The following is a 15,580-nucleotide window of genomic DNA, read 5'->3' on the forward strand; positions in this document are numbered from 1 at the left end:
TATAAAATTGCTACAATAGCCAAATCTGACGTTGAAAAATTTCGGAACATTTTACAATTTTTTAAACACTGCAGAACTGCACAGAACGACTACCTAGCTGCGTAAACCAATATTTAAGTACCTACTCGGCTACGCTAGTGGTTTGTAATGAGTGACTACATAATATTTGACGGTAGATGACGGACGATGCCTGTTAAGTGTGAATAGTTGGACGATTTGTCGTGCCGTTACGTGCTGTGACGGTCCGTGCCGTGCCGTAACAGTGTGAATCGGGCTTTATAAGTAGAGTGCTTGTTTAGTGCTGATGGCCAGTTGTTAAGTGAAAGAAGAGGGTCTACAGCAGATCATAATTTTGAAAAAAGATTGTTATTAAAATTCAATAAGTATTTCTTATAATCATTTATATATATTATGTAATTTATATTTTAAATGTAAGTTACAGCTATAACAAGTATTTATAAAATAATATAGTCTGTGCATTTGTTATTAATTTGTTTTACTTTATACCAAAACTAGTTATTTTCCTCCCATGAGATAAAAAAACGTTTATGAGTAAGTTTAAGGTATTTAAAAAAATAAAAGTAACTTATCTTTTAACTTAATTTAGTTATTATTTTTATGACAATTTGTAACTTAACTTAGTTACTCAAATTCAGTAACTTTATAAAACTAACTTAAACTTAGCTTAGTTATTTTTTATTTTAGGATAACTTAACTTTAACTAGTTAAAAAAATTGGTTAACTTGCTCAGCTTTGGTAATATGTTATACTGTTATCTTTCGACAGTGCAAATTTGGTCTGTTATATTTAATAAAAATATTAACTTTATAGGTTTGTAATAAATTGTTACTGGCTTACTGCCTTTAGTGTAATTAAATTAAAATGATTTCAAAGTATAGCATAACCTACCAATATTTCTTTTCCCAAGTTGGAGGAATTATTAATAACTTAAACCATTGTATCAATAAGGTTTTAGTTAATACTTATTTTGAAACTTTTAAAACACTTTTTTCCAGAAAAAATGTTAACTATAATTTCTAGTGCAGTGCATCCCTGATATTATAATAGTATCACCTGTATGGCTATACATTGTTCGGTTTAGAACTCGAGGTTAGATATAGATAACTAAATCAAAACAACCTTGGAACATTATGGACTTTAAAATGATTTCAGCTCGAGAAATAAACAATCGTGAAACATAATATTTATGCAGCCTCTGCAAACGCTGTAATAATTATTTTCTCTCGAATATAATAATATATATTATTATTACCAGCCCAAAATTATTCAGATCGTTTAACCAGTAATTTCGATTCGTATATTATGTAACTCAGCGTACCGTCAAACTCAGCCATGTATGTTTAAATAATATTGTGATACTGAAAAAACACATTTTTTTCTCGTTTATTTGTTCGGCGGCTTCAGTGAAAAGAAAAACGTTACTCGACCTTATGGAAATATACGCGAGTGTATATATCATTCGGATATTTCCACTGTGAGACGATGCTTTTCTATAATTTCTACATTTTTCTCCATTTCAACTCGAGTATATTCAAAGTGCAGTATACATTAGGTATATAAGTAGGGACCTATATGTGTAAACGGCGGATAAATTACTATGGCAATAACCGTGGAGCTCATAATAATATAATATAGTGTGCAGGTATTTTTTTTGCTCGCACTTTGAGTGGCGACAATAATTAATATATCGTTTGATATTAAAGTCGAAATTAAATTAGATAAAAATTAAAATTCTGGCCGCGTTCGCGTGAAACGTGAGACGTCGCATTCATCGCGAAACGAATAATTTACTAATAAATTTAAAACTATAATAGTAATAATAATATAATATACCTACCCTATGATACGGGACACCCCGCGCTAATACCGTCCATAAAACTTGCACCGTAGCTGATGGGCAAACACCGTTTGTTGTATTTCGCTGTAATCGACTTTAGCCATCCACCACTGTTGTACACGACTGCAGCAGTCCTCGAATATCGCCTCGTGTTTACCATAATATTAATATATTATTATGTTATCATTGGTTCGCTGATAATATATTATATAGTGTACACCCCAAACGAATCTCTCGAAACTGCACCAAATCCAAGTAGAATTTCAACAATTCTCGTTGTCGCATGTCTGTGCGTTTTTCATTCGCACGAGCATCGATTTGGAAATAATAAATTACCCGGCGAGCGACAGTGCTGCAGTGTTGTAGGTACCAACGTATATGTATAGTGTTTACATATTATTATACGTACGACTGATCTACGTCGTTGGTATGCAAATCGTATAATATACGTACATAGGTATATATATATATATATGTATACATATTATGGTTACTATATATTTTATTATACGAAGCTTTCGATTTAAATAATATTATATATTACGATTGTCGAAAATACATAAGTTACAATATTCTTTATCCATTACGCCGTCACCGGAACGTGACCATCGGAATTCAATTCGCTATATTATTATTATTTTTTTTTGTTTTTCTTAACTATTATATAATTTAATATATGTATATATTATGGCGATAATATAATATACTCGACTGCATAAAATATTGTAAATACCACGCCGCCACCTTTGTCCGCGCGTGCATTCCGTACCCGACGCTGCAGCAGTGACTTTTAATTAACTACGAAATTCAAACGCGTAAAATAATAATAATATATTATATGGATCGTGTTTGGCCGATATAATATACGCGCACTACAGCAGACGACGGTGGAAATTTATTTATTCTAATAAAATGGTACGTTTTGTATACCTACGTATAACGCGTTCTAACTTGTTTCAAAGGAAATATTTAATATAACTTACTATCACCGTGTAAATATAGAGGCACTATTATATAGGTATATCTATAATAATAGTTGTAGCAGAACACTGATAGGTACCTATAATACACCTACACTCGTTTTAAAAAAACAAACAAAAAAAGTTTGTCTTTTTAAAACGAGTGTAGGTGTACTGCTGACCTGCAGACTTTACCGGTAAATTATGTATAGGTAGGTATAGATAGTTCATCGTTGTAATATTATATTTGGTGGAAACGGTTCTGAATGTTAAAAGCGTACATAAGTTGCCGAATGGATTTCTCCCTCTCTTTCTTTAAATAAATATTATACTATAATATAATATAGGGTAAGCAACCCCCTGACGGCGCGACCCTTAATAATTCATCTTAATTTGTTGCGACTTTTTCCGTGTAAGGTTGTTGTTTTTATATTTCCGAAAAATACGCGCTCGTATAATTTATATACGCCTTTTGGGCGTCTACACTGCAGTATAGGTGTCTATATTATATGCTTAGAAACTATAATAAAGCAACACGCTTCGCGCCAGCACCTCATAAATAATCTATAGCCATTTGACATAGTATTATGTTCTATATAATATTATTATATAACCAGTTTTATTTTTCATAAACTATTATTCTATCATGGTTCCACCGTTTGGATTAAAACAATTATATTCAAAACTTAACAAAAATAAAACATCGCCCCTATACGCATTCAATTTTGTTATTTTCGTAGAGTTCATTGCGTCTTTTATTATTATTATTATTAGAACTAAAAAATATTTTATTGAATATATATTACGAATCTAGACGAATCATGATCTGGAAATAAAAATGGTTATAAACAACAATATAAATATTATGATAGGTCATATAAAAACTAAAAAATTGTTTCATTGTCGACCTGCAATATAATATATAATATCGATCACCACAATTCATAACAATAACATAAAACGATAATTTATGTGGTTACATTAAAGTTTACGTCTAATAATAATAAAAATCACTATTGTCGTATAGCATGTTATTTATTTGTCCATAGGCCACGCCCTGTTCTCACATGATTGGCATTTATCGTATCCCCTCTTTGTAATTCACCAGTACTAACCTTTTTTTTCAATTTAATGGTCAGATTGGATTTGTAGATGAGTGATATATATATATTATATATCCACTAACTGAGCTGTACAATTTAATACATGCTATTGTTTTGTACCCTCTTTATTTATATACTACCTACATATATGTTTATTTTACAGAACCGTCATATTTTAATATACCTGCCCCAGTTTATAATAATTTATATGTGTATACAAAAAGAGTTATTATAATATCATAATTTTAATTTAACAAAGTACATATTTTATTGTTAAACTAGGTATGACATCGAAAAGCATATTTAAAACTGACAATTTTTAATGTTTACTGATAGTTATTTTTACACCGTAAAATCATGCGTAGATATAATTATTTTCACGAAAATTACAGACATGGTTTTTTAAAAACAACGAGTTCCTATAAGACTTAAAAACAATTATATGTATATGACATATAAATATTAGTCTGATATTTTTAAGTTATGAAAATATACTTAATAAAAAGGTTGTTAGGTATGTCAGAAATTTTTTCACGAGGTTTCACAACGGTTGCACTGAGGTAAAGTTAAGTTAAATAATAATAATAATAATAATAATAGTGGGAAAAAAATTATTAATATATACATTTTTGGGATTTTATTTTTCATTTTTTAAACAGAGAAGCAATAAATAAATAATTTATAAAATAACTATATGTATACTTATAATAAAATATATTTATCATAACACATAAATAAGTACAGTTGGTACCTACATAATATATTTTGGAAGGTACCTATAATAGACAGTGCCCCACGTGATTTTCAACTGTCTTAGAAGAAATGTAAAAATCATTATCGTACCACTTTAAAACAGTAAATTATCGTAGGCGTAGTGTATATTATACATATTAAAAATGTACAATCATTTTTGAGTTAAATGGCGTTCCGACTTTAATAAATAATTGTTTTCTATTTATTATTTATAATCCTATAAAAAAATTGTAAAAAAATATTATAACAATATACCGCGGACAATCAGTTCAAAGCACATACGAACAGATGGTCTCGCATTCAAACATACACAATAAGTGACGGGAATCTGCGTTGAAAACCGAAGCTGGTCGTTTGCGCATCCTCCAGGTAAAAAATTCAGTTGGGCGTTCGTGCACCGCATATCTTCACAATATATAATAATGGCAATTGTCGGTACCTATAATGAGTAGGACAGTAGGTATATTAGTTTTGGCGTATGAAAGGATGACACTGCACCGACAGTGTAATTCGAGTACAAACGAGTAACTTAACATAACATTATATAGGTCCCTATATATTTTGCTTTTTTTTTTTAAATGAGGCGACTCAACAGATCGTGTCAAACTTAAAATATAATCACGTCATGTATCGTTTTAATTGTTTTTCAATTCTTAATATAACAGCTACAATAGTTATGCGCTAACTGCAGCCTATAAAAAAGGTAGGCAACAATCGACTCGTCCGCGGATTTATCAATATTATAATAGATGCGTATAATATTCGATTTGTATATTATTATCATTGAACCTACGTTCGATATAGGTACCAATAAGTACCAAAATAATATGTGCTGCAGCAGTAGACAGCTAAGGGCTAGGTGATGAGGGCGTGTGCGAGAAGCGTGGGTGTATTATATAAATATAATAATATTCATCTCGAGTTTCAAAAATAATGGTCGTTTACTTGGAAGACTGAGAGAGAAAAATGAATACATATATACGAATACGGAATGAATAGCTTTTAAACGATTCGGCAGCGTACATACTACACAATCATGGGTATGAAATGTATGATAATAATGTATATTACGCTCTATTATTAGATTATTGCATGTATATTATAGAGATACATATAATATGTGCAAATGTGTGATGTAAAGGAACATGATATTTTAACGAACGAATACCTGCAAAGTTGCATGTAGTGTTGACGCGTATTATATTATGGTATGGACGTACGATAATAGTATTATAATAAATAATAATAATAATAATAATACAAATTTCGATTTATATAGTGGTATATAAGAAAATCATGACTGAAAATAGGCGTATTTAAAAATAGGTCTGTCTCGAGATCATATGCAGCATCTAATATATTACAATAAAAGACGTACTTAATATTATTTATGTGCTTAGCGACGTAGATCACTAGACTTCTATTGTAATCAACTATTTTCCACATATCTAGGTTGAGGGATGGATGAATTCAGTGCACTTAAGTAACTCAAAAAATGAGTCCTACCGTTCTCTCGCTGGAGTTGATGATCGATATATGGCAAGTCGTGTCCATGATCTATGAATACTCAGTTCTTAATGTTTATCATAAGAAAATGTAATGCATTTTAGATTCTAAGCAGAACAATGACGAATGCATTTATTTTACAATGTGTTTTTTTAAATTGCCTAACAAAAAAATATTTTTGAGCTGGATACACGATAAAATGTTTCTGCAGGCCGATTTTTCATGAGGTTTTCGTTGTTAATACGTTACTTATTAACAAAAACATATTTATGATTCAAAGATTTTTCTTGTAGAGGAAAAATATCAAGTAGGGTGCTATGGTTTTTTTTGTTTTTTTCATCGCCTTTTATAGAAATAAAAATTCTTAGATTTTATTCAACTTTAATGATGATTTCTGGTAGAAAATTGGATTTAGTTGGTGCATTTGAAATCCCCAACCAAAAAAATAAGGAATTTTTATGCGTTACCAGTTTTTAAACAATATTGATGATTTTGTTTTTACGATGTAACGTATAAAAACGAATAATTGTAGATACTAGGAGATTTTTATCATAGTTAATAGGTATTAGCATTATTTATAAATGATAAAATTAAAAACAATTTTTTGAACTACATTTGATATTTTAGATTTTTTGCATAAAAAGTGATAAAAAATGTTATGCTCAGTTAAGAACTTTATAAATTGAATACAAAGTTCCTCATAAGTTGCTTATATACTAATTTAAAAATAAGTTAATATAACTTACAAAAAATATTTTTTTAATATATGAGTTAAAATTTAAATTTTGTCAACATTTGTTAAAATCACGGAAATGTGCAATGTATTGTGTAGTTAAAAATTCATCAAATTTTTTATATTCGAAAAGTCTTTATTACCGGAACATATACTAAATGTAGGTACCTATATTAAATATTATCCAGTCGACAATCACCTGCAGGTGTTACACATGTGTTACGGGTTATTACGGTTTTTTCAGTGATTACAAAAATTAGTTATTTATTGTTTTTAACCAGTTATTAGATTATATAATTTCATGCATTTAATTCAACTCGTTATAGGTTAGAAGTTTATTTTAATTAATACCAACTATAGGTGTTAAGTTAGAACGTTATACATAAAAGTAACTTTTCAACTCAACTTTAACTTTCTAACTAGATACTACCCAACTTTTACAGTACCTATATAAAGGTATGGATTTAGATTTAAGAAGTGGAGATGAGCGTAGTAATTCGACTACTTTCGTCTAAATATTGCTGCGAGTGAAGGTTGCTGCAAAAAAGTGGTAACGGGCGGTGATAACTGATAATAATAATAATAATAATGATAAAAGTTATAAATGAGATGACGATGGTAAATCGATATTATAAAATTTACCAATTTGTCGGTGAAAAATGTTAACTACATGTATATTATATATTTATATAGGTGCCTATATTTATTTATTTTTCATATTGCTCTCTTCGATGATCAATTTTTTTAATTTTCGTCATCGTTATTTTTTTTTTCATTTTGATGTTCTATATTACGTACCTACATATATTATTATGTTATCGTCAGTCCACGAAATGAAAAAGAGTTTCGATAAACTTGTACGCATTTTCGCAGTGTATTTGTTGTTGAATCGTTCGATGTTTTTCACTGCACAAGTGAAACAATTGCGTTATATATTATTATATTATGACTTCGATGGTGCGCACCATATTTATTATTATTATATATGTAATGCCATTATTAACATTGTGTTTACGGTTCGATACGTGAGCGGGGAGTAAATACAAAAAAAAATTTAGGGCTTCGTTTCATTAATATTTTTTTTTGCCATTTTATTACCATTTGCATTTAAAAAGTCGTCGGCTGTGTATTGGTTAGATGACATATAATAATAGTATGTAGTTAGGTTTGTGCGCTTCTATTCAATCGCAGTTTGTGGATCCTGCATTCGGGAAACACCTATCTACTTTCAATCTTTTGAGTGATTTTCAACATGTTACGATGTCCTGGTGGTGGTATAATATTATACCTAATATAGTCGTTCTCCATTAGTCTTATTGCGAAGTTTTTGGTTTGGTTTAACGATATCTATTTTGATGTCGTTCATATAATATACTCAATAGGGAAGTTTTTAGTTACCTATATTATGTTGTTGAATTCAAAAAAGTTTTTCATTGATTTCGGTCTACTTAGGGCCGACTGATGGTTTACGGAGACGGTCTTTTGTTTATTTACCATTACCTACTGTTTTTGTGTATCACTATATAGCCACTCTCACCCTGCAGGTGTCTGAGGGTACTATACAAGTTAGGACTTTCCCTAAAAGCACATGTGTGGGTTGAAAACATCCACGGCTGTTAAGTGACACGTTTAAGTTAAGGCTACATTAACCTTCTTCACATGACACCGCGATCTGTTCATTACTGGGCATGAATATCATACGGCTTAATATCGTAAGGCAAATGCTGTTGTCTGTATCAGCTGCAGAAGATTAGCTTTATATATTGTCCTGGTTAGTTTTCGATAATAAATAATAATATCGATATTATCGATAATAGATAATAATAATAAAATAAATATTATTTAGAGTTGCGAATTTTATTCTTAATATTATTGGAGCTATTTTAAAATGTCCTGCCATGGTGACCACTATCATAGGTAATTTGTTGTTTATATATATAAATATATAATATATTCAAGGTTAATGTTCAACCATTTCTTCAGTTTCTAATTAGTTTTAGTTTATTTCCTACATCAATCAATACAAAATAAAAATATGTTCTGTTTGATAACTAACGCACTTTTTTTTACGTTTCAAATAAATCCTTATGTGATATTATGATCTTTTTAGGGTTCCGCATTGAAAAACGGGACCTTATTACTAATAAGACTCCGCTGTCCATCCGTCCGTCTGTCATCAGTCTGTATCTCATGAACCATGAAAGTTAGAAAGTTGAAATTTTCCCAGATTATGTATTTCTGTTGACGCTATAACAACAAATACTAAAAATCCTAGAATATATAATATAAGCAGTGCTGCCAGTATGTTTATAGCTGATGATGGTACGAAACCCTCCGTGCGCGAGTCCGACACCGGTTTTGTTTTTATTATAACAAAGAAGAACATTATATATACAATCTGTAATACAAAATATGTTAACAATATTTAATATTGGGGGGGGGGGGAGAGTTTAAGTATATATGTTTTTTGTATTTTTTTTTTTTAATTTTGAGGAGATCTCTGGGCTAATTTCGCTTAAGATGGCATGGAGGTTATCACGAAGTGTAATGGAGGAGAGGTTTGAAATTAGAGGATTTGAATGTTTGAATGTGTTTTTGAGGCTAGTGAATGAACTTATATGATCTAAAATCCTAAACTCTAAACATTAAAACGGTAAAACTATGTTATTATGACGTATAATAATAAGTGCTTACAATATTATATTGAAATATTCCACAATTTTAGCATAAAACATAGATAGGTATACAATTTTCTTAGGAAATTATAATAATTTATACACGCCACAGCTATCTACACACGCAGCTTTATATAATATATATATAGTAAATAATAATTCATACGTCCACCGAATAATCGCTGAACATTCGTACATATATATATATATCTATTATAGTTATTAGTTATAACATATCATATCCTGATGTCCGCAAACAGGACTCACGGCTTTACAACCTTTAAATTGGGTCAGAGTGTATATAATTATTGTCGTTATATCATAATATAGGTAACTATATTATTGTTGTATTGAAATGTAATAATTATGATACGACCGTGTGTTTAGTATACATAATATTATAATATATAACCATACCTCGAACACGCGCTACATGGCACCAGAATAATTCTGACCCACAGAATAGTGTGATATTGATGTCGTTCAATGTAAATAATAATAATAATAATATTTAAGTACTCGTGGTATATTATATTGGCATTATAACATATATTTTCGATCGTGACAAAAACCGTAAACGAAACTATACCGATAACGAAATTAAAATGGCGGTCAGGGTACAATTTCCAGTATTGGGTATAGTATATTATAGTATATATATATATATTATAAATGTGATTGTGCACGTGTGTGTGCCCTTAACGTAATTATAGACACTGCGGTTTGGGTACTTAAATTACTTCGGTGGTGAACTAAATATGTAATGAATTAAAAAAAAAAAAAAATACCGTAAATATTGATTAAAAACGCACCACGGTCGAGATAACTCACGTTTTCTAAAAAATATTAAATATTTTATTCATTTTTCGATAATTGACATTTCCCTTGGTGTTATATCATAATCAACATTTAATACGCACTCGCTTTTATTAGGATTGACTAATTTGTGTAACTCTGAAGTGTTGAGATTCTATAATAGGATAAAATATTTCAATTGTCAGTTGTGATGGTTTTCAAGGAACAGAGTTCAAAGGATACTCAACTTCAGTAAAAATAACCATTTTTTTATTTTTAGGTCTTGTACGTTTTTAAGACGGTGGCCAATTAAAGCGTTGATAATGTAATCCTTAAGAATTTTAACGTTATAAGATAATTTTTTCATCAGACGATGATAACCACTTACTTTAATGTACGATTTTATTTTATAAAATGTAAAGAAAGTTGGTAATTCCACAAGAGACACTTTATATATTTCCGTTCAGGGCGACCGGCTGACGAGTGCTTCGTGAAAATATGTGAATATGAATATATGTAATACAAACTATTCACTCGCATGTACACTCAACAATATTTTGCCACTCGATTTATTCTTGTAAATGACAACACGACTACAACTTATAGTGTAGTTGGGTAGATCGGTAATTTAAGTACTTTATAATATTATATATTATTTTTATATGTGACGGACGACGGCCGTTATCCTGCAAGAACAAATCACCATAAGATCATATTTTTTAGATTTATATACTTGAAAAGAAAAAAAATTCTAATGACTGCTTATAATATAGTCCGAATGTTGCAGATTTTTATAATATTACACTGTACATAATATACTTAACTGAAGTGGTTATGGAATGCATTAGGTACAGTGTACAATATCAGTTCTGACTTTCACAGCAGCGTACTATGATGAATATAATATTATGAATCCAAAGTGTGTTATTATTATGTTATGTAAGTCGTTAAGTCTTGAGGTAATAATTATAGTAAGGTGCGTGCCAAGAAACTTCGGTGCATAACTACACATTGGTAGTACGGATTACGCAGAATCTATGATAATATATTAATAGATATATACTTAATGATAATGTACATAATATAACGAATTAACAATTTTAATAAGGGGCTTTAATTTAATTATAACAAACTATATTTAAGTCACAAAACCGTATAACGAATTTAAGGGTTTACAAATATTTTAATACGACCTAACCCTAGTGAAAACCGCAATTCGTTTTGGTCATTAAGGCTTTTCGGCAATCCATAACTGTATACTTACGGAAACAATTGCATCCGATGAATTTTATTATATTCAATTCCGTTCTTTAATTTTTATTTGTAATACGATTAAATGATTTACGTCGATTGTGTAAGATTTTTAATTTTATAAAATAACATGACTTGAAAACAAATTTTTTTCCAAAGCATAATTTTTTAAAACAAGGTTTAAAATTCTTAACAATTAAATGCTAAATGGTTAGACTGAAAAAATACCCAAGTTCAATAAACTTTATTTGTGAGCGGGGTGTTGTGGAAATGCTGCTTGAATAAGTAAATCAACATTTGAGCTTTGAAGGATGAGATTGTATTTATTTGGGGAATTTGCATGCAAATCCATACAAGCTGCATACTACATTTTATATTTGTATGTGACTGATAAGCCTGCCTAGACAACATCGGTTTTATTTGCAGAGCGGGGAGGAGGGGGATACTGGTAAAACATTTCGAAAACAAAATAATCATGAAATTAGTATTTAGTATATTATGTGCAGATACTGTGGTAATGTACGTACGACATCATTAAAAATATAAAAAAAGCTACTATAAAATATAGATTGATCAACCAAAACATTTATAGGTAGTACTACGTAGTTCCTACTAAGGCCTTTTAAATATTGAGTGTTCCTCTCTGAATCGTGTATTAAAAGATTTCTATACTATAAAATATGTATACACTATAAGTATTAATATTGTAAAATTAAAATAGTTATTTTGAAAGAGGGTGTGGGATGCTAAGACCCCACTATTTTCGATTTACGTTAATAAAAGGTGTATAGGTAGGTTCTATATTTTTTTACTTGCCAGAATAAATAAAACATAATTTGGTGCCACATATTCTTAATAATACATGGCATACTAATATTAGCATTATGACGACGAAAAATCTATACGCAATGATGTTTATGCCACGTTATTAACAAGATTTTAATACATTTTTGAGGTTGTCGCTGAGTGACGATGTGGGGTTAAATAACACCCAAACTCACTCCCCTAAATATACGTTTTTGATCACCAACCGTCTGCTTGTTTTTCAGGTTACGGCAGCGTGACACCACAGACACCATGGGGCCGAGTGATCACCATCGTGTACGCGCTAATTGGCATACCACTTATGTTGCTGTACTTGTCCACGATGGGCGAGACGCTGGCCAAGAACTTTCGGCGCGTCTACTCGAGACTGTGCTCGGCCGGAAACCGGGAAGACAGGGACGACGGGGGCGGCGGTGGTGGACGAGGCAGACCGGGCGGCGGCAAGCGAGCGCCGCCCAACACAGTGTCCAGCAACCACGTGGGCGGCGGCGACTATTACCGTCACCCATACGAGTTCGAAACCGTCTCGGGGGCGGCCGCATATGCGGACATCGCAAACGTAAGCCTGTCGGGTGGTAGTGGACAGAAACGGGTCCCCGTGCTGCTGTCCCTGTCCGTGGTCGCCGCGTACGTGGCACTGGGTGCGTTCATCTACCAGAAGCTCGAACGGTGGACGCTGCTGGAGGGCTCGTACTTCTGTTTTACCAGCTTGGGCACCATCGGGTTCGGCGAGCTGGTGCCGGGCGGCGTCGAGTCCACCAAGGATGTGTCCGTGTTCGTGTCGTCCGGTTACATACTGGTCGGCATGGCCGTGGTGGCCATGTGTTTCCAGCTGTTGCAAGACGAACTGGCTGCCATGTCGCGGAACTGCCGGTGGTGCTGCTGTTGGTGGTGGATGTGGTCGCAGCAGCAGCACCAGCAGCAACTGCAGCACAAGGACATAAACATGGTCGTGTGCACGGTGGCCGGTGCCGTTGACGGCGGCGGTGGCTGCGACGACGACGACTGTGGCGGCGCGATTTCGTCCGCAGCGCCTCACTCGCAGAACCGTGGACGGCAGCCGCCCCACCCACACAACCGAAACAACGGCGTGGCCGCCGGTTCCTGACACGGGGACTTTGTGCCACCGCCGCCGGACGCGACGGCCGCGGCGATCGACCTGAAACCGTTTGCCCCGCCACCTTCGCCGCCTCTGCCACCGCCCCCTAAACTGCCCTTATTGCCGCCGCCCGCGTTCGACGACTGCGACAGCGGTAGCTGTGACGGGGGCTGCGGTGGCGGTGGTGGCGGTGGAGGCGACGAAGGTGGCTTGCCGCTCCCCGCACCCCCGCCACCGTTCCAACGGCAGTCAGCCGGTCGGTGTTCCGTGCAGCAGCCCATGATGGGCCACCACCGGACCACGGCCCACTATTCGGGCGGCGTTGTGTCCGAGTACTTCATACCGCGCAGCGCCAGCGCCCACGATCTGTGCTCGGCCATCGAGATGCAGAAGATCCCGCCGCCGCTACCACCGTCCGCATTACGAACGGCCGCGGCCACGCTCGCCCGACCACCCCGCCAGCCGGCCACGTGCCGCGACAAAATGGTCACGTTCGAGGACGAGAAACGGGCGGCGTTCGACCAACACCAATCTCAGCTGCAGCAGCACCGCCGCCAGAACCATCACAATCCTCACAACCAGCAGGATCAGCAGCAACAGCAGCATCACAGGTCCAGTGGAGATTTGATCGTGTAAGAGATCTCTTTTCTCCGAGGCGGCTTGTACAGTTATCGTTTTATACATAATTATTTATATATATATATATAAACGTTAATGTAACTATATTATTATAGTATTATAACAATATATTATTATCTACCTATTATTATTATTATTATAATTAATTGTCGTAAAGTAAGTTTTGTAAAACTCGCCGTGACGCGTCGCTCATTATATTATTATTATTTATATATTATTATTATGACATTAATATTATTATTGTATACAAATAATGTTCCGTCCGCCTCTGCGTGATGGTAGCAGGTCGTGTCAGACCCCCAACAATCGTTATAAGTTATAACCTATACAGCGAAACCAAGATTATACCTATAAGCTATACTACAGCAGATTTGCCCAAAAACTCGAAATTGTGCAGAAACCCTGTTATTTTCGAGGGTTGAAAATTACTGAATCAAGTTTTTGTCAGGTTTGTAGCTATAAGTACCCATAGTAAAATATAACAATCAGCACAGCTTGGCTGACGGAAATTACCTACCCCCCAAACCCTTATAATTATAGCGTCTTTGAAACCGAGATTACCTAGGTATATACCTACAAACACAAGACGAACCCACCAACCCAAAATTATACGGCAGTAACCGTATTCTTTTTGTTATTCTAATATTTTTTTGAAGATTACTGAATCATATTTTTTCGGGTTCTCAGCCTATGATAAAATAATATTACAATATACCTACTTATCAGCACGTTTGGGCCGACCGTTAGTTTAATGATATGATACTATACAGTATTACGCGCAGATATCATGACGTGTGTGATATTTTGGGGCGGCGGTCGCGGGACTCCATGAACCATAATAATATGTAATAAATATAATATTTTATATTGTATACTATATATTGTTAAACACGTATAATATTATTATAATATATACAATATACATAAAACCTATACGTACGCCGATTTTAGTCGGTACCGTTTGGAAATTCATTTGTTCGGATTTCCGTTTGTTTGTTTCTTTATTTTTTTTTTTTAATGTTCCAAACTGTTTATTGATACATTAGTGTTATTGGAAATAATAATAATAATAATATAACATTTGAATCAAAAGCGTATTCGACGATTTGTTTTTATATATTTTTTTTTTACCAACCATCGTGCGAGATAAGCTCTCACCGTTTCTTCCTTTTCGAGTTTCTCCGCTACAATACGAACAGAACAATTAAATCCTTAGTGTCAAAGACTCTCTGCAGACTACGATAATTTAAAGCAGTAATTGCCAAAGAGTGTGAACCTAAGGGTTCCGTGGATCAAACTTAAGGGTTCCGCTAGATGTATGTAAATATTGAGAAAATTATTTTATATTAAACTTGGAAAAAAATTCACCTAAATAATAGTTACT

At 33.4% G+C, this 15,580-nt stretch overlaps 1 protein-coding gene across 2 annotated transcripts in view; it reads left to right on the forward strand.

Annotated features, from left to right (window-relative positions):
- Nucleotides 1–15,293, forward strand: part of LOC100160366 (TWiK family of potassium channels protein 7-like) — a 119,660-nt gene extending 104,367 nt beyond the window's left edge. For both annotated transcript variants that reach the window (XM_008180190.3, XM_016800707.2), the window contains one exon: nt 12,683–15,293. In XM_008180190.3, coding sequence (XP_008178412.2) covers nt 12,683–13,566 — 884 coding nt within the window. In that variant the 3' untranslated portion in view covers nt 13,567–15,293. The remainder of the gene's footprint in view (nt 1–12,682) is intronic.
- The last annotated feature ends 287 nt before the right edge of the window (nt 15,294–15,580 follow it).

Source organism: Acyrthosiphon pisum, chromosome A1 (assembly GCF_005508785.2).
Source record: "Acyrthosiphon pisum isolate AL4f chromosome A1, pea_aphid_22Mar2018_4r6ur, whole genome shotgun sequence".
In the NCBI taxonomy this organism is placed as follows: domain Eukaryota; kingdom Metazoa; phylum Arthropoda; class Insecta; order Hemiptera; family Aphididae; genus Acyrthosiphon; species Acyrthosiphon pisum.